Here is an 18,378-nt window from a genome sequence, read left to right on the forward strand (position 1 = left end):
GTGTGGCAACAGGAAGGCACAACCTTTGCGAGTACCAACTTGGTGATGGAGGCAGCACCAGCGCAAACACTGTCTGCCATGTCGGCACGGTGCTTGTGTCACTGTCCTGTTGTCCCTCGGGTCCCCTCTGGCCCCTCTCCTTCAACAGCCACACATGCAGGTAAAGCAGCTCCTTGCTGTGCTGCTGGGCATGTGTCGAGCTGGTGCAGGGATGGCTGTGCCTGGGTCACGATGAGGAGCTGCCTGGCATTCATCTCCTTTGAGCTGTGTTGCTCTTTAGTGGACTCCAGTCCCATAAGGAGTTGCCCCAACATCTCCAGGAGGTCAAGCAGTTCTTTGAGAGGGTGCAGAGTTGTCGGCAGGGGTATTTATGTCATGGTTTTGCGATACCAGCATCATTGCAAAAGGGAGCAAGAGGAGGCACACAGCGGGTCTGCTTCGGGGACCAGTGTTGGAGATAAGTGTACTGGGGCGGGGAGAAGAATTAACTGGTGTACCAGTAATGGGTGTAGGACTGGGGCACGTCCCTGCCCTTCTTCCCTTCTCCTCCCGGTGAGTGGACATCTTGGCTCATCCCAGTGGGGCTGGGTGCCGCATCCAGAACACCCAGCACAGGGAGGGAGCGGTTCCAGCAAAGGGAGAAAATAATGCTGGGGGCAATCTCTGGTGTGGTGTGGAGCATGGTAGCGCTGAGGAGCTGCGGCCAGGCTGGCCTGGCAGTGGGGCGGCACGATGCAAACGTCCCGGCAATCCCTGGACTTCACCTCTCCCTCTTGCTCCGCGTGCAGCGGGAGCCCTGGACGGCAGCCAGGCTGGATCCTTGCAGCAGCACAGCTCCCAGCCCGGGGAGGGCTTTCCGAGGCTTCGTTCTCAGCATGTACTGTATGAACCAGCACACTTTGTTCTCGAGTGTTGAGATTGGACTTCCTTTCCTCGGTCGGCGACGCAGGCTGGCTGTTGACTCATCATCAGCTTCCCTTGGGCTTTGCTGCAGAAGGGGCAGGCAGGATTCTGCAGCAGTTTGTGTATCTTTTGGAGCAGAGCTTTTTTTTAACATGAGATGCCTTTTTTTTTTTCCCTTTCCTTTTTTTTTCCTTTCCCTCCAGCTCATCATGAAAAATGTGTGAGTTTGGGGCTTGCAGATGGCACGCTGGCGATTTTACAAAGGGCTATTTCTTGGGTCAGTTATCCCCATTCTGTGGCTGCCTGCCCTTAAATATGCCTGGATTCTGGTAGGCTTTCAGAAATATGTGTACGCTTCCCTTTCAAGATCTGAGGCTCTGCTCTGATCAAAAGAAATAAAAATCCCAACTGCCCTAGGCCTAAATGTTTAGATCACAAGCCCTGGGACATGGGAGCACAGGGAGAGGAAAGCTTGCTGCCTGCACGCTCCGCGCGCTCCTGGGGACGCCCGGGGTGACACCTGGCCGCGGCAAGGGTGGCCGGGCTGAGCTGTGGGTCCCTGGCAGCACTTGTGCTCAGGGCTGGCCAGTGGCACTTATCGGGGCCAACAGAAAAACCCCAGTGATAGTACCATCAGGATGCTCCCTCTGCAACCCTGCCGCTGGGAAAGGGAGGTTGCGGGTTGGATCTGCTCAGTCAGCCCTTCGCCCTGCAAGCAGCGGAGAGGGACGGGTTGTCTGCAGGGTGGTCTGTCCTGCCGGTCTTCTAGATATCTGATTTAGGATGGGGTGAATAGCCTCTATGGCAGCAGCGGTTCAGTGGTTCAGAGGGTCTGGGCAGGGCAAAAGGGGGTATCAGCACTGTAGAGGGTTGTTAGTTCGTGCCCAGTGCCTGCGAGTGCTTTGCGAAGGAGTAAGTGTGATTTACTTTGTCTGTTACTTGGAATCATTTCTGTTTTACAGTCTGCTTGACAAGTTCTCGTGTGGGCTTTCAGCAAGTCCTCACCTTGATTAGTTTGCTACGGAAAATGTGTTAATCCAGGCTGTTCTTACCTAGTACCGAGCCACTTGGACTTTTATTTTAAATGTTTGCTAATCCTCCCAGTGGATGCTTGTGGTTTATACTGGATGAAGCACACAGAAAGTCAAGTGTATTTCAGCAGTAAATGTATAGAACAAGCAAGCTTGATTCCCGCTGCTCCATAATGAGGTTTATGGGTCTCAGGGCAGGTTCCGGTTTGGTACAGCCTCGGGAGCCTCCGCATCTCGCTCCGTCACCTCCGCTCTCCATCCAGAACCATGAATTTAATGTATAGCCAGGCAAACCGTAGCAGATCTGATTGCTGCTGCTTGCAACCGCAGCAGTAATTAAATCACCTCTTAGTGATTTAATGCACCTAGTGTCTTCATTGAACAATACAAGAAACTATTACTCTTAAGTGCTCTTCAGAGTGATGGGAGGACCAGGACAGCCCGGCAGCAGGAATAGCTACTCGGTTCTTGGTGCTGCTGTGGATAATCCTGTTGAATTCAGGTGAAGCCTGCATTGCTGGAAAGTGGGCTTTACCATGTTCCCAGGACCTTGGTGAGGTGGAGAAAGGCTGGTAGGTGTTTTTTTTCAATGCACTTGAAGATCTGGAAAATGCACCAAAACAAGCGTAGCTGCAAAGCAGTACGTGGATGGTGCAAGAGGCAGATGGATCCCTCCTGGTTTTGTGGGATGGGCTGCGCGCTACTTCAAGTGACTCAGCGTCAAAACTGTTCTCATGTGTTTCAGGGTTCAGCGTTAGTGCAGTGATTCAAAACACATTAAAAAAGGCTGGCTGCTGCCTTTTCAAATTCCTCAAAGCTTTGCTTTCATTGGGTTGGTTTTCTGTAAGGAGACCCGTGTGATGGCACTGTGCTGATCACAGGACTAGTCAGCTTTGTGCCTTATCTGTATTTTGAGCTTTCCGATGCTGAGCTCCGTTAGCAGCAGGGCTGAGGGGATTTGGCCGGTTCCTGATCTGCTGTGGCTCGTGCTCGCAGCCCCGCTCAGACCACGGCAGGTGCGGAGCTGCTGCCGTCGCTCGCAGCCTCTGTCTCTGCTCCCCGTTCGTAGGTGGATACAAATGCGAGTGGAGCTGTTTGCATTACTGAAATAATTGTGGAAACATTATCTGGCTGAGATAATTAATTCCAGATGCTTTAACGTTAGTAGCTTGGCTTAAGTTACATAAAGAAGCAACATTTTTCGTCTTTTTATATCCAGAAAACATACGCTCAAGTGTCCCTGGCTTCCCTAGTAGCAATTCCAAGATATATATTGCTTAAATGGAAATGAGCAGAATACTAGTGACCTGCTGGCTGGGTTTGGAGAAGGTTGGCATGCAACACGAGTCCCTGAAGGGCCACCAGGTAGGTCAGTGGTGCTCTGGGAGAAGGAGGAGAGCAGCACCCATGGGTGCTGGCTCTGCCCTGGTCGCCCACGGGGAGCAGATGCTTCCTGAGCATCCCCTGCAGCTGCCCTGGGGTCGGGGGCTGCCGTGTTTTGCTGGGTTTCAGAGCCAGAAGGGTCAGAGCCCCCTCCTCCTGCCTTCAATGCCACTGTTAAGGCCAAATGGCACAGAGAGGAAAGCGGGAAAGGAATACGAAGAAGATCCTTGCACAGCATCAAAAATTATGTGTGTATTTTGCTCTCAGCCCAGACACTGCTTTTGTCTAGTCAACCAGAAAAACATCTGTGTTTTGTTGTTCCAACCAGCCCACCAGCAAACCGCTGCCTGGTCATCGCTGTTTGTCCGTGCAGCCGTGGTTTTCCTCTGCACAGAATTTGTGCAGAAGAACCCCGCTGTGAAACGATGCCCGTCCTCTCCTCCGCCGTGGAAAGGCGGACGCTGCTCTGCAACTTCCCAACACTGCACCTGAGCACTTGTTTACCAGGTCCCTTCTCCAGTCTACATCGAAATAATTTTCCAGGCACTGAATCAGAGTTGAGACTTAAATAATTCATTTGTTGAGCTAAATCTCAGTGAGATTTAGGCTGGAATAGAAACGTGAGAAACACAGGGACATCAACACCCTGGTCTTTATCTAGTCTGCTGAGTATCAGGCTTTTTATATGGTGATAAACAGCTCAGAAACGAAATTGGAAAAGCTGTCTGGGTTTAACAAGATGGCTGTTTAGTGCCTCCTGTTCACTTGTTTTCCTCTTTTTATCACATCAAAGAAGAGTGAATCACTTTCTCCTTAGAGGATTACATTATTCCAGAGGCCTGGAAGGACCCACTCTCGTTACAGGCTGTTACTGGAGGAGGTATTACATGGAGAGGGGAAAATGGAGCATTTTTCTTATTGCACCTGTTAATTGCAATTTGGAGCTTCAGCTGCATTTGTGTAAAACTTCCAGAACCTGCCTGTATAAACCTTCAACCACCAGCAGCCTGTGAGGGGCCACCCTACCCCGTCCTTGACATTTTGCACAGAAACGGGATTGTCACAGGGGGATTTCCAAACCCAAACAGCGAGACCCTGGACAGTCCCAGAGCCAAAAGGAGTTTTCCAGCTGAGACAGTGCTGGCCACCGCGGGCGGCGAGGCTGTGCCAGGGCTGTGCCCTGCGGAGCTGTACAGCACCGCTCGCGGTACCCACCCGATTGCTGAAGATGTTTTAAAAGCTGATGATGATCATTTTTAATATTCACGGCTTGGAAAGTGCCAAGTGCTTGGGGTTCAGCTGGGAAAAACAGCACCTAAAGGGACGGTGGGTCTAGCTGAGCTGCACTGTCCTGGGCTGATCCTTGCCTGGCAGAGGACACCGGGGTCCCTGACACATCCCGGGGTCCCTGATGAATCCTGGGGTCCCTGACACATCTCCAGCGCAGAAGGGATGGGGTGTGCAGCCTGCGCAGCCACCCAGGCATTGCATTACGTCACCCGGAGCCACACTCACTGGCTGCTGGTACCCGGAGGGCAGGACACTGCTGCAAGCGGCGTTAACCCCTTCCTGAGCATCCCGAGTGCCACTTGGTAACAAAAAAGGACCTTCACGGGGCTGAGCATTGGCCACCAGTGTTTGGGCAGTCAGGGGGTGCCTTCTGGGCACTGGTGCTCCTGTTACAGGAGGTTGGTGCGTCCTCCTGGGGCCAAATCCAGCTGCTTTGTTCTCCCAAAACAGCAGCAAGAAGACGAACAAGAGCTTCAGAGCTGAACCAAGTGTTTACCACCTGCGTAGGTTTTTGGGACAAGTGGTTTACTGAAGGTTTAGGTTATACCAGGGGGTAGTGCCAGCCCAGCCATCCATCACGCCCATCAGCAGCAGCGGTGATGAACACTGCCGTTACAGCGGGCTGCTTGCTCAAGCACAGATGTCCATGGGAAGGGTTGATCTTATGTTATCTCCATCAGCTATTTTTGCTAGAAGTGTGCTTGTTACAGCCCCTGACATGAGGATAGCCTACGAAGGGCACAAAGCGGGGTGGCAGACCGGGCCGCCAGACCGGACAGCTGCTGCAGGTTCCCCTTCCCGGACCCACCTGTGACCTTCGGGCTGAGCCCTGTGCCCGAAGCCGCTCTGTTACATACATAGGAATTTTTGTGGATTTGCAGAAGCTGTTGCCAAATCTTGAGGGGTTTTGGCTCCAACAGCCAATAAGGAAATACTGCAAATTCTTACTTTTCTGAACAAGGCGGTCCCAGTAGCGCCCACTAAAAACGGGGCTTTAATTCTGTTGAGGTTCTTGTTTATTTTTGAATAAAAGGGTTTGGTGCCAGTGGCCTGCCCAGACGCACTGTGTCACCTCTCTCCTCCCTGGGACCAGCCGCCTCCAGCCCTTTCTCTGCTCCGTCACGCAGGAGGACGCGCTGGCAGGTGCTGGGTGCCAGTGGTCCCTCCCGTGGGGTCCTGGGTCTCTGCTTTCAAGTCTCCTGCCAGTGGCTTGTGACAGCAGGGTGCCCACAGGGCTGTGAGCTCTCCAGCACCCTGCGCTGGTGACCGGGGTGATCCAGATGTTACCGGGAGCATCTTCAGTCGAGGAGGGGGGTGGTGAAGTGCACAGGCACCCGTTAGCACTGAGACCTGGATCCTAATGATGCTTTTTTAGGCTCATCCAGCTGGTCCAGCCAGCTTACATGCTGGTCTAAACATCCAGCCAGTTAATTTAAAACCTAACCTATTTAATATCTTCTTGGCGTTCCCTTTCTTCTTTGAACCCAGCTTTTGTCTCATGGTTTTACAGACTTTACTAGAAGCTGTAAAAGTGGAATAAGTAGGTGTAACATGGTCAGTAAATCTGGGCCTGGCTGTGCTGAGGGTCAGAAAATCTTACTTGTGGGTTGCAGCTCATTACTGTGACCGTCCAGCACTGTCTGCAACCCCGTCCTTCACCTTTATGCCACCAGGCTCTTTTTCTAACATCTTAAACTCTGCTCCGCTATCAAGGAGCAATAGTGCCTATAAAATCTATTAGCTTAAGTTCATAAGAAGATTGGGCATCTGGTCCGAAGGTCCTGCCAGATACTATTTTAATAAACAGAAAATGAAAATCATCCCTTTAAATTGCCTTTTTAAAGTTGTCGTGTGCCGCAGGAGAATTCTGCCGCGAGTGGAGCTGGCGGTAAGAACAGTGTCAGCGTCCGCTGAGGGTTGCTGGCAGAGTTATCTTTCCACTGACTTTCCTAAGCTGATTTATTTATGGACACTGGACAAGACTAATTTAGGTTGGAACGTAGGTAAAGAAACGATGACTGACTAAAGCCTTCCTTGTAATAAAACTAAGTACTTTCAGAAGAGAAACACTACGCAGGATTAATTATTTCTATCTAGTATATTAAAAGGGAGCATATATAAAAAAATGCCTTCTCCCTTCAGCCAAGTGAAGCATTCAGTTTACAGAGATGAGATTAACCATGGGAATTTGCCGAGTATATTTTATTACCGCATAATCTTCTCCAGGGATAGATGTGATCCTCAAGAGTGTTGGGGTCCACTTACTCCTTTTTCTCAAGTGCCCTTGAGACCCACTTTCAGACTAATGGCTTCAGGTTTGTTGTGCTTTTCAGGCTGATCCCAATTTTCAACCCTTCGTTTAAATAAGCCCTTGATTGATACAGATTTTTTTTTAAAATGCCGTGTCTCTGGCTGGCTGGCTAAATAAATTGAGCTTCTGCAAATGGTTCAGCACTTGGCGGAGGCTTTGTCTCCGTGATGCTTTGCCATGGAGGTGCAGGGAGAGCCACAGCATCTCAGTGGTGGCACATCACCAGCAAACGCCAGTACCAGTAGCTGCTGTGGGAAGGCATGTGGGCCCACCATCAGAACCCTGCTTGGAAAATGAGTTGTCTCAGTAGTGTGTTGTGCAGTGAGGGCATGCATTGCCCTCGTCCCGGGTTGTTGGGGCGGCAGCGAGGTGCTAATGGGAAGCCACCTTGCTGGAGTGCACTGGCATAAGGAGGGCAAGCAAACTCACCAGCCACTCACTCTGGATCAGTGAGAAGTGAGTTATCTCGTGGTTGTGGGTCTGCTGTGTTTGGGTGCTCCGTGATGGTGCTGAGATGCAGGTAAAGCCCTTGTGCCACTGCGGAGCTGGGCAGGTCTGTCCTTCCCAGCACCGCATCCTCCACGGTTGGGGCTGGAGGGACGAGCAGGGCTTTGGGGGTCACTTTGGGGCAGTGGTGGGGATGGTGTTGAAGAGCACTCACAGGGCAGAGGGCCAGGGCACCTTGCAGCTCTCTGGGCTGTTTGGTGGCACCCCCCAAGAAGCTGTTGCCCAGGACCGCGTTTTTCCCCAAGAACAGCATCATTTGGGGAGCATGGTGCTTGCTGTGCTCTTCAGCAGTGCAGTGTTTCTTTTTTACTTTCAGTAAAGGCAAGCTTTTTACCTGAGTAAGACTTCAGGGTCCAGCCAGTAGGTTTCTGCTTGAATTTTTTAAAGGTATTTTTGAGATGGAGAAAATCCTTGTGTTGCTGTAATAGGATAATGATTCTCTGTAATGCGCCTATGTTGTACTAATGAACTTTCAGGCTACGCCATTGGTTTCTGTAGCATTTTCATTTCCTGCTTTGGCATTATTTATCCTCTGCCACCTGCCCATTCTGGTGCATTTGGGACATTCCCTGTTGGGGTATGGGTCACCCGGGCTCATGACACTTTCCATCCCCAACCCAGGGTGACGCACGATACTTTCTCTTCTCTCAACACATCACAGAGCCTCGGAAGCGCAGGATCTTGCCTCATCCATATGCTTCATAACACATTGCTTGCTACCCAAGACTCTTTTGCTCTAGTTTAGGTTGAGAGAGGAGGTTTGGGGCTTTTTGGAGCATGTTCTTGCTTTCCATGCAGACCCGGTCTGAGTGGGTTGGTTGGTCATGCCCTGCACAGGATCCCTGGCTGCAGGGATGCTCGTGTGTCACCATCACCATTTATTGGGAACATGCCAGGGCTTATACAGCCTGGGGCTGAGTGTGTTTCACTCTCTTTGAACCGAGTCTAGGGATGAATAACTGAAGCATCAGAACTCTGGGGGACCAGGAGAAACCCTCGAAGACACATGAAATTCCTCTTGTGCTGTGGAGATCTGCTTGTGCAGGAGCTGGCCCCAACAGAGATGGCAGGGCAGCACAAACGAGCTGGGCCGATGAGTTCTCAGCCTCACAAATGCCCCGGCAATGAACTTCATAGCACCGCATTTGCCGTTTACCTGACTACTTGTGCTTTTTAAAAAGGAGAAAATTTTCTACATGAGCCAACAGAAGCCCTTCGATACAGATAAAGGGAAACGGGAAAACTGGTAATTGAGGTAATTAAGAGCTTGACTCTTGCTTTCTCTCCAAGAAAGGAAAAATCAATGGAGCACCTGGGTGGCTGCATTGGTACTGTCAGCAGGAGGGGTGCGGGCACTCTCCCAAGCCAAGGCAGACGCCAGGGCACAGCATGGCTGCGCTGCTGGCTCTTACCGAGGGTCAGGAACAGGTATTTTCACCAGTCTTCAGAAAACCATCTCCTCGAGCATGTATGTGCATATTGCTGGACTCCTCCGGGCACCTACTGCCCGCCACGGCCCCGGCAACGACAGTGGGCATCCCGTATCTGCCGCGTCCTGCATCATGGGCAGTGTCTTGCCATCCTGAAGCACCTCAAGTGGGTAGGAAGTCCTGCATCTTCCTTGCCATGCCTGAGGCTGGAATAGGAGAGGAAAACTAGAAAACAAGACTAGAAATAAGAAGGAATGGTTGATTCCGATGGGATCACCGATGCCTGAACCTGGGATGTGAAGAATATTAGTACATAATGCACAATTCAGTGCAAATTTGTGTGAGTTGGTGGCATGCGTGGAGACATGCTCATCACTCAGCCTGGGTTTTTCTTTTTCCACTGAGCATCTGTTTGGAAATGTGGATGTTTCCAAAGGGATTAAGCCCCGTTCCTGCACAAAAGTGAAGCCCTGATGACATCCCTGCCAGTCCCAGCTCTCGGAGCCCAGCGGGAGATGGCCAGGAGATGCTGGTGAGGGCGACCTTGGTGGTTTCTTCCCTTTTTCTAGCTGTGTCTCCACTGCAGTGTGTCTGGGCAGCACAAAGCTTACAGCTTTCCGGGCTCCAATTTTCTTGATGTTATTATAGATGAGGAGGGGTACACAGCATGGTCTGTTTTCTGTATTGCAGTCTCAGGACATGGGGTTTTCCAAAGGATTGCTGTCTTATATTAAATTGTAGGATCTCTTCCTTCTACCGTTTCTCCTAGCCCAAGGCAACTGTCTGTGCAGTCATTGATCTTTATATCTGAACACCAAGAAGCTCTTTGCAGGTGTGTTAGCATGTGTTAGGGAGGAACAGGCTGCTTTTTAGGAACATGATTTTATCCACTAAAGCAAATCCAGGAATCGACGGGAGGCTGCGCAACTCCGGGCATCCTGCTTGGTCTTCCCAGAGGCTCAGGGTGTCCCATGCGAGCCCCCGGCACCCTCCTGCACCCCTCGGGGCAGGAGGGACACTCATAGAAGCAGGCATAGCTTCTTGTACGGTTTGCTGAATCATGTGTGAGCCATAAAAACCTCGTGTTTAACCAAGCGCTGCAGATGGGTCAGGGGTTTGATCTGGACCAGGCTTCCAGCAGGTATTTGTAGAGTTACACAAGCTGCTCGCTGTATAAAAAAATGGTTTTGTGGTTATTTCTGAGGCGCCGTTGGGCAGCAGGTATCGGCACTGCTCGAGTCACAGCTCAGAGCCACCCGACAGGGCAAAGTGTCCTGATGACAGGCACTGCTGTCCCTATGGAGGTGCAGACCTGGCGCTGGAGTCTCATCTCCCACTGGTGCAAATCAGGCATAGCTACGGTAAAGTCAGAAAATCCATGTCAGTGAAAATGAGTGTAAGAGGAGCCAGATCCTGAACCTGCAGTTTCTGCTTTCCGATTAGGTACCCTACGTCAGGTTTCAGCCTCACTGGGTGTTCATAATCTTGATGGTCTTGATGCCAGCATTTGTCTTCCTGGGACTGAGGGGCACCGTGTCCCCCAATGTGGGCATTGCCTGGGGAGGCTCCAGCTGATGCATTTTCCTCCCCCGTGGCTGCGTTGGCCTCAGAGGCTGGTTAGGGGCAGGTTTCATGCCAAGAGGCTTGGTGGGCTGCAGACCCTTGGGGATGTCTGTCTTTTTTCATCTTTTCCCTCAGTTACACACAACAGGTTTGGGGTTAGAAGTTCTCCTCCAGGTGCCTTCTTTGTGCAGTGTCTTCCTTTCTGACCTCCTCCATTTGCTGGTATTTGAAATGGTGAGAATATGGCATGAACATGTCCCAGCATCCCCAAGTCTGAATTAACTCCAGGGGATGCTGGCCCATGCTGCCAGATGGGCACGGGAGCGCAGGGTCCTGCCCATGAAGAGGAAACTCCAAAAGTGGAGTGGTTGGAAACTCCAAAAATTTAGTGGTTCTCTTTAGAAGATACATCTCATATTAATACTTATGCCTTATAGGGCTAATAATTAGTAACAGAAGCAAACTGCAGTGAGAGAGGAGCTGTGCAGGCAGCGTGGAGCTGCGGGTAGCTGGGTGCTGCAGCACTTGATCAGCCCTCCCCGATACGTGTGCTTCCAGACAGGGGAAGGCACCTGCCGTCGCTGCGTTGGCACGTTTCAAACCTTTTAACTGAGCGCCAGTGAGCATGTGGAGCACGCCATTAGATCTTTGTATTTTAATTAACTTGATCATCATCAGTGACGTGGTGAGACATGAGGAGTCGCTCTGTAAATTCCAGTTCCCATTAAACCAAAGCAAACTCTGTTTAACAGGGCTGAACACTAAGCCTTTGGGCCAGCGGTGCTGTTACCATCAGTGACCCTGTGAAGCTCCCTGTGGTCTCTGCATCACCGGTTCTGCGCAAAGCTGGGACCTGAGAGAGCCTGAACACACATCCAGGTTTCGGGGGGTTGGTAGTGTTCGGCAGGCGGCTGCATGACCAGGGAGAGTCACTTGTCTCCCATTCCTGAGCATCAGGTCCAGCAATAATCCTTTTCCTGGGATGCCCGCAAGAAGAAGGCAGAACCTGCACATGCACGTCGGGGCTGACTTGCCTGGGCTTGGGCAGGCATTGTGCCCTGCACGCCGGCAGCACCGGGAATGCGACGGCTTGGCTCTCGGCGGGCGGTATCGTATATACTGCATTGTAGATAACCCAGAGAGATTTCTCCAGTCACCACCAGCATCCTTATCAAACTAAGTGCATTTCAGTGGCTGTCAATACAGTAAATGACCTGTTCAGGCTGCCGCTTTGATATGTACACAGAGCATTAATCTTTGCATTTTTATGCCATGCTAAAAATAGCAGCTCCTTTCCCCCGCCGTCCTGAGCATCCCCGGCTGGCCCTGTGTCAGACTATCACCTGTTGCAGCCGGCTGTTCAGCGAGCAGCTTGTGTAACTCGGCTTAATGAAGGCTTACAGTGCCGTCCCCGTGCCTGCTCAGACAGCTCTTTCCAACAGGAATATTCATTGCAGTTGGAGGATTTTTTTTTTTTCTCGACAGCTTTGAGCTTTCTCCTGTAAGAGCACTGTGCCCAGCCTGCCTGCGGATCCACCAAGGGCCTGGCGCTTTGCAAAGCTGAGCTGGACCTGGGCTTGTGGGAAGGAGAAGTTCAGTCCTTGGGCCAATGCACTTTGCACCAGCAACTTCTGTATATTTTAGGGGTTTGGGAGCTCCTTAGATGACAGTCCTGAAGCCTGACCGGAGCAGGCATAGTTTCAATGTTATTACTGCTGTCTGCATTAAATACAGACGCTACTGAATCCCCAAGCCCAGTCCTAGATTACAGTGAGCTTGTTTTAAAATCTGGGGACTGAGAGCTGTCTTTTCATGGAGTTATTTTCAGAACCTGACCTGAAATTTGGAGATATCCTCAGGGCATTGGGGCACATCTTTATTTTCAACGTAGTGGTGGGGAAAGTAAGGCAAAAGAGGCAAAAAGAACCGCTTTCTTGATATTTCCCTCTCCAAGCAATAAATTATTCCTTCTCCCAGTGGTGGCTCTGGAAGTGCCTCCAATGGTTGTGACTGCAGAGGACAGCCATTCAACTATGTGTCTGGGTCCGGAGAAACTCCAGGTTTATCTTCCTGCCCTGCCACAGGTTTCCTTCCCTTCCTTGGGCAAGGCAGGTAGGGTCCTGTTCCTGAGTGCGGCTGTGCATGAATTTCTTCCCTTGGTGCTTACAGACCGTGGAGCATCTGGTGCCACAGTTCAGCTGGTTACGTGATGGACATGATGGCTTTGCCCCAGACACATCACAGAGCACGAGGCACTCGATGCTCTGACATTAACTTACATATCGGGACAGAAGGCAGATAAAAGCCTTGCAGGGGCCATTGGGCTTCCCAGCTGGTGCTGGTGCAAGAGGAGGGTCGGGTCCTCAGGCTTTGCACAGCAGAGAAGCTGCTTGGAAGGGGGTGACATGCTGCAGCGGGTTGCTGTTTGCTTGTTTGTTTCTTTGCAGTGTCTTTCTGTGTTGACGTTTGTGCCGGGAGGTGGTATTTCGGGGAGGAAACGTGAGCTGTGCAAATACTGCAGTGAGCTCCAGCTCCCAACTTCGCAGAGATCTGTCAGCTGGCACCACAGGCTGCTTTTCATTCCCAGCTCGTCCTCTGCTTGCATGTCATTACGCGCAACACTGTTGACGTGTGCATGGCAAGTGTCATGCATATTGCCGCAGAGTTGCCAAGAAAAGGGAGAAGAGCTGACAGCCAGCGCCTGTTCGCTTTCTGTGCAGGGAGTTTGCAGCAGATGAGGCAGCTCCTCTCCCTGTCCCTGTGGTTGCGATTAGAGAGTGCTCAGAACAAATCTCACAGACCACTGTGGGATGTTCTCCGTTGCCGAGCCTGCCAAGGGGCTGCCCAGCACGGTGTGAATGTGGCACTGAAGTCTATGGCATGCTGAAGGCGTCCCGCGGCGGCGAGCAGCAGGCAGCCTGCCTGCATCGTCGGGCTCGGTTGCAAGGGCTTGGCTGGAGGATGTTTTAAATCAGGGGTTGCTCTGCCTGCAAATGATGCCCTGGGGAGTGGATACCTGCACAGAGTAGGTCAGGCATCTCATCTGAGCAGCCCAGAACCAGGATCCGATCTCTGTTGTGCCCCAGTACATCAGCAGTAACTGCTTCTGAGGAGTTGATGGCTGGAGGAGTCACTGTTGCTATCAGTATTTGGACCATGGTATCCATTGGACTTTGTTTTCCTCATGTAAAGAGTTAATTTCCATAGATTAATGGAAAAACTATTGCTGTAGGTAAAGGAAAGTTGCCATGGACCCATGCTGGGACCAGCTCTCAGCATGAGCCCATCAGTCGACTGGTGCAATGGGGCTGGAAGCAGAGAGCCCAGCCAAGACTGCCTGCATCGTCGGGGAAAGGGCAGCAAGCAAAGCTCGGCGACTTCTGGTCACCAAACTATAACTCATCCTTCCCACAGTCAGGTCCCAGGCCGGGCAAGAGGGGAAGCACTGGCGCAGAGCTGGGGCTTCCTCCAGTCCTCGGAGACTTCTGGAGGGACTTGACAGATGCCTCTGCTCCCGCTGAGCACTTCGGGCAGGGCACAGCAGGGAGAAGGCGCTGGCTGAGCTCATGTTTCCGAACGTAACTAGGACAGAGCATTGTGCTTAGATCCATCCATCCATCATTCAAAAAGTCTCATATTCACAGGGCGCAGAGTCCATGGCGGTGCCAAACCCAGCACCTGCGTGCTGCCCTCCTGCCTGCAGGGTGGAAGGAGCTGGGTCGGCAGCGTGGCAGAGACAGCAGCGTGGTGAGCAGAAGCCCTTGCTGTAGCCATGTCCCCATGTTTATCCCGTGTCTCTGGTGCATCCTGCCTTTTGGGGGGTATGGGATGCCCCTTCGTGGCCATGGAGCAGGGGTGGGTTGGTGCCATGGTCCCCCGTTGCTGGCAGAACCACTGGCTCCAGGCAAGAGCATCGCTATTCGTAACAGCCCTGGTCCTGCGCTTGCATGTGCTTTCCACATCAGATTTCCCAGTTTCACAGGCAGGACAGTGTATTATTTCTCCCAAACAGGCTATTTCTGCTCTAATGCGGTATTCCTGTGTGAGCCTCTCCGCAAGCCCCCACGGGGAGAAACAACCCTCTAACATCACGGGGAGCAACACAAGGTTGATGCCGGTGGCTGTAACCGTAGGTCGAGTTAATTGACTCGGGAATCCAAACACATAGGAGGTTGCTGCCACCAGGCTGGTAGTAATGCAAGGTGGGAAGGAAGAAAGGAGCCACACAAAGTGGAAAAATGGCTTAATTTCTCATGGTGTGAGGGGGAATTGCAGAGCTCTTGAAAAGCAGGTGTGTTCCCGTGGAGAGCCCGGCACAGAGCCGCCCGCTCGGTGCTTCCCCGGGGCTGCTCTGCAGCATGGAGCCGTGCAGGACACAGGCTGGTTCGTACCAAAAAGCATCAGTGGGTGTTCAGGAAGAATGAGATGCGGTGGTAAAGCCTGCATCCGGCACTGATACCGGTTTTATTTCTGAAGGGATTGGTGTTACGTCATCAATCTGCAGGGAAAAATACACTGAGGCAGATGGAGGCACAGGCCAAAAACCAAATTCCTGATTCCCAGGCCGCTCCTTCCCCTCCTGATCACAGCCCGAGGCGGGTGGGCAAGGCATCGCGTAGGAAGCCAGCCCAGCGGGAGCCAGAGCCGTGCTGCAGCGGGATGTGGGCTGGCTCTCAGCGGCAGGCGCGATGCCGGAGCCATGCTGCTGTGCTCCCACCTTCCCACGCCGCTTTTCTCTGGGACACTCGGAAAAGTGCAAAATCCTGGCCTGTGAGCACCAGGCATCTGTCACAGTCAAAGGTGGATATTTCTCTGGTTCTACATGATTTTTATCTCTGAAGACCTCAAAAGCTTTCTTACTGTTTTGTTGGAGAGAAAGATTAATGAGATTCTCATAACTTGGTCGTGATACTGAGGATGTCCAGCCTTTTGCAGCTGGTTTGAGGTCCCGAGAAGGGGAGCTGGCAGCCGGGGTGTGCCCAGCATTTTCTGAAAATCAGCTTGTTTTGACGCATCCCAACTCAAACCATCACATAAGGTGCTCAGAGCAGCAGTCTCTGGGAAAGTGCTTGTGTCCAAGTTGTGGTCCTCAGAGCGTCCGAGGCACAGGAGACAACACCGAGCCCACAAACCCCCTTTGATTTTGCTGGGCTTGCTTTCCTCCTTAGAGTCAGGTTTGTACACAGTACGGTCGCACCCTCCATGGCAAGAAACGGGATGCTTTTGTGAGTTGTAGCTCGTTCTCAACCTTTCCTTCTTTTCTTCCAGGATCATACCCCAGCTGGAGAACTCGCCTTCACAGGTTTCACCGAGTAGCCTACCTGGCTCCGAGATTTCGGAAGCTACGAGGACTTACTTGCAAGGAGTGAGCCGCTATGACCTGGACGAGCTCGATGCTTGCTGGTTGGAACTTGTTAATATGGAGCTCAAGGAGATGGGTGAGTATTGCTGTTGTTTTTCTCCTTGCCTGGGCATCCCAGAGTGGGCATTCAGTCTTTTTAAGTAATGATGTGGAACAAAAAGCCTTGAAGAAGAATTTTTTGTTCAGACTCTCCAAAAGAGATCACATGGATTGCTGCAGTGCAAGATCTTGAGTGCATTTCAGTGCCTCTCACTCACGTACGGGTTTTGGGACGTGATCCAAGAAGAATGGGGCAAACCAGACGATGGTAGGGGCAGTGCAGCGTGCCCTGTGGAGCAGGGCTCTGGTTTGCAGAAGAACCGATAGGTCCAGATCACTCACGACCATGCTCTGATTTCATCACCATCGTCATCTCCCGTACTCCTCCCTGCAGCACCTGTACTGCAGGAGGAGGTGTTGGCCAGGATGGGTGCGTTGACCCTGACTCCTCTTCCTTTGGCCACATCTGAAAGCATTTCTCCAACATTTCTCCAGCTGTAGCCAGCTGGGCAGATGGAGTCAGAGGAAAGAGGTTTTCCTAATCAAAATGTGTAGTTCTCAGAAATGCTGGTCCTGGGCTGTCTTTCCTTTCCCAGGTGTGTCTAAATATCACAGCATAACATTGCCCACGTCACTGCTGTTATATCACTGCACATTCTTAAAAATCCATTAGTGCATTTCAGTTGAGTGCAAGTGCCTGGACGTGGAATTTGACCATTGGCACTAGTGCTTAGCATGGTCTGCTGGGCAGATCTGTTGGCAGACACGTGGGTGTGTAGTCCTGCCAGACTGTGGAGGGATTTTCCAGTCCTTGTTAGATAAGGGTTGCTGTGGTGTGGCTGCTGTTACACAGGTAAGAATAACAACGCAATAAAACATTCACCTTGTGACGTCAGTGAAAGCTGAAATGTGCCTACATGAAGCATCACTCCCCATTGCAAAGGTCTTTCAAGGGTGGAACAAGGTATGTTCTTCTGATGGACTCATGATTGGCAACCAAAGTTTGTTACCATGGTCTCCAGGACCTTGAGAAAGTTGTAGAGGCTGCTTTTAGAGTTGGGCTAATTATCTATTATACATATTCTGTATATTGGATTTTGCATAATCTCGGTGTTGTGGAGCCCATAGTATCACTAGCAAATCGCAGTCAGCTTTGCCCTCATTAACTGGTCCCTGCATGAGCAACCTCAGCTCTGTCCTTAGCACACCCAGGTTTTGAGATACTGGCAGCTACAGCCAAGTCCTTGGGCAGAGCACACGGGGCTCCTGGGCAAAGCCGAGCAGCTGGGTCCCACTCGGGTGCCTTGCAGAGGATCCACCCTCCTAACGCTGGACAGCTGCTGTTACTGCATCAAGAAACCAGCTTGTACCGCACTGGGTGTCCTTTTGACTCCACCATGCTTTCACTCTACCTCCTGCTGCATTTCGCTCTACCTCCTGCTGCATTTCCCTCGCTGTCTCCTCAGCTGGGTGGCCATCAGAGGTGTCTCTGCGCGCCAGAGAAGGGTTGTCTGTATTTCCACTTCCCCCTCGTATGTCATAAGTCTCTAGAAAGGCAGCGGGCAGATTTGACTTCTCCAGCTCAGTTGGGTTAAATTTGGCTCACTTTGTTATTTCTTCAAAGTATTAAGTTACAAATGCAATGTCTTGAAAGGCTTTCAGATGTGGAGCTTCCATGCTGATGGATAACTGGAAGGTTGAGCTGAGATGGGTGCTGTCGGGGCAGGGATGGCCCTGCCCCAGGCCAGACAGGAGTGGCTGTCCCCCACGGCTGTGAGCGGCACGTCACCTTTGGGCTGACGTGTGCCAAACCTGAGTGTGTTCGGGGAGAGAGGTGGCTTCACCACTGGCACTGCCTTGGGAACGTGTTGGATTTAGGGAGGGAGCCTGAGCATCATCACAGCCATATACCCCTGGTAGCCCCCCTCCTTGCAGGCATGTTGGGTAGGCTGGCATCGCGGCGCCCCAGCAAGCACACCCTGAACCTGATGGCGGGACACAGGCGATGCTTTGCTGCTGACCCTCCATGCAATTTTGAGCAAGCTATATTTTTCTTCCTCCAGCTTCTTGTATTCTATCACCTTTTTTAAGGATGGTCCTTGGGAAGTACTTGTACAGCACTGGGCTGGATGGGACCACGGTCTCTGACGAAGCCCCTGAGCCCTCCTGCCAGAACCAACTATAGATGGTAATAACGAGCCCAGGGGATTTCAGCAGTGGTAATGCAAAGAGCCTCACTGTCCATCAGCTGATTCTCCAGCCCATTTCTGTTGCTGAAAGAGCACTGTAATTACTGGCTGAGCCTTAAATATGAGAGTAGCTTTGAAAACCAGCATTTGGCCTGTGAAATCCACTGCGGATATGGCTTCAGCCCAACAGATTCTGGTATCTTGTCCCATCCCCCAGCCCTCCCAACTTCTCTAGCAGTGCAAGGCTAGTGCATGTTTTCCAGTGACTTGAAAGGGAAAACATGTGGCATTGATGAATAACCCGTCCCTGGCACCGCGGGGAGCCGGGGGTCTGGCGGGTAGGGAGCGGGATGGGTGCTGCTCCTGTCTG

The 18,378-nt window shown here is 51.7% G+C and overlaps 1 protein-coding gene across 4 annotated transcripts in view; it reads left to right on the forward strand.

The window, feature by feature from the left end:
• The window catches only part of JADE2 (jade family PHD finger 2), a 123,110-nt gene that overhangs the window by 67,140 nt on the left and 37,592 nt on the right, over nucleotides 1–18,378 (forward strand). For all 4 annotated transcript variants that reach the window (XM_087754219.1, XM_087754222.1, XM_087754221.1 and 1 more), the window contains one exon: nucleotides 15,687–15,856. In XM_087754219.1, coding sequence (XP_087610345.1) covers nucleotides 15,687–15,856 — 170 coding nt within the window. The remainder of the gene's footprint in view (nucleotides 1–15,686; nucleotides 15,857–18,378) is intronic.

This window comes from Nipponia nippon, unplaced genomic scaffold (genome assembly GCF_047370975.1).
Source record: "Nipponia nippon isolate SJK-2023a ecotype South Korea unplaced genomic scaffold, ASM4737097v1 scaffold_17, whole genome shotgun sequence".
In the NCBI taxonomy this organism is placed as follows: domain Eukaryota; kingdom Metazoa; phylum Chordata; class Aves; order Pelecaniformes; family Threskiornithidae; genus Nipponia; species Nipponia nippon.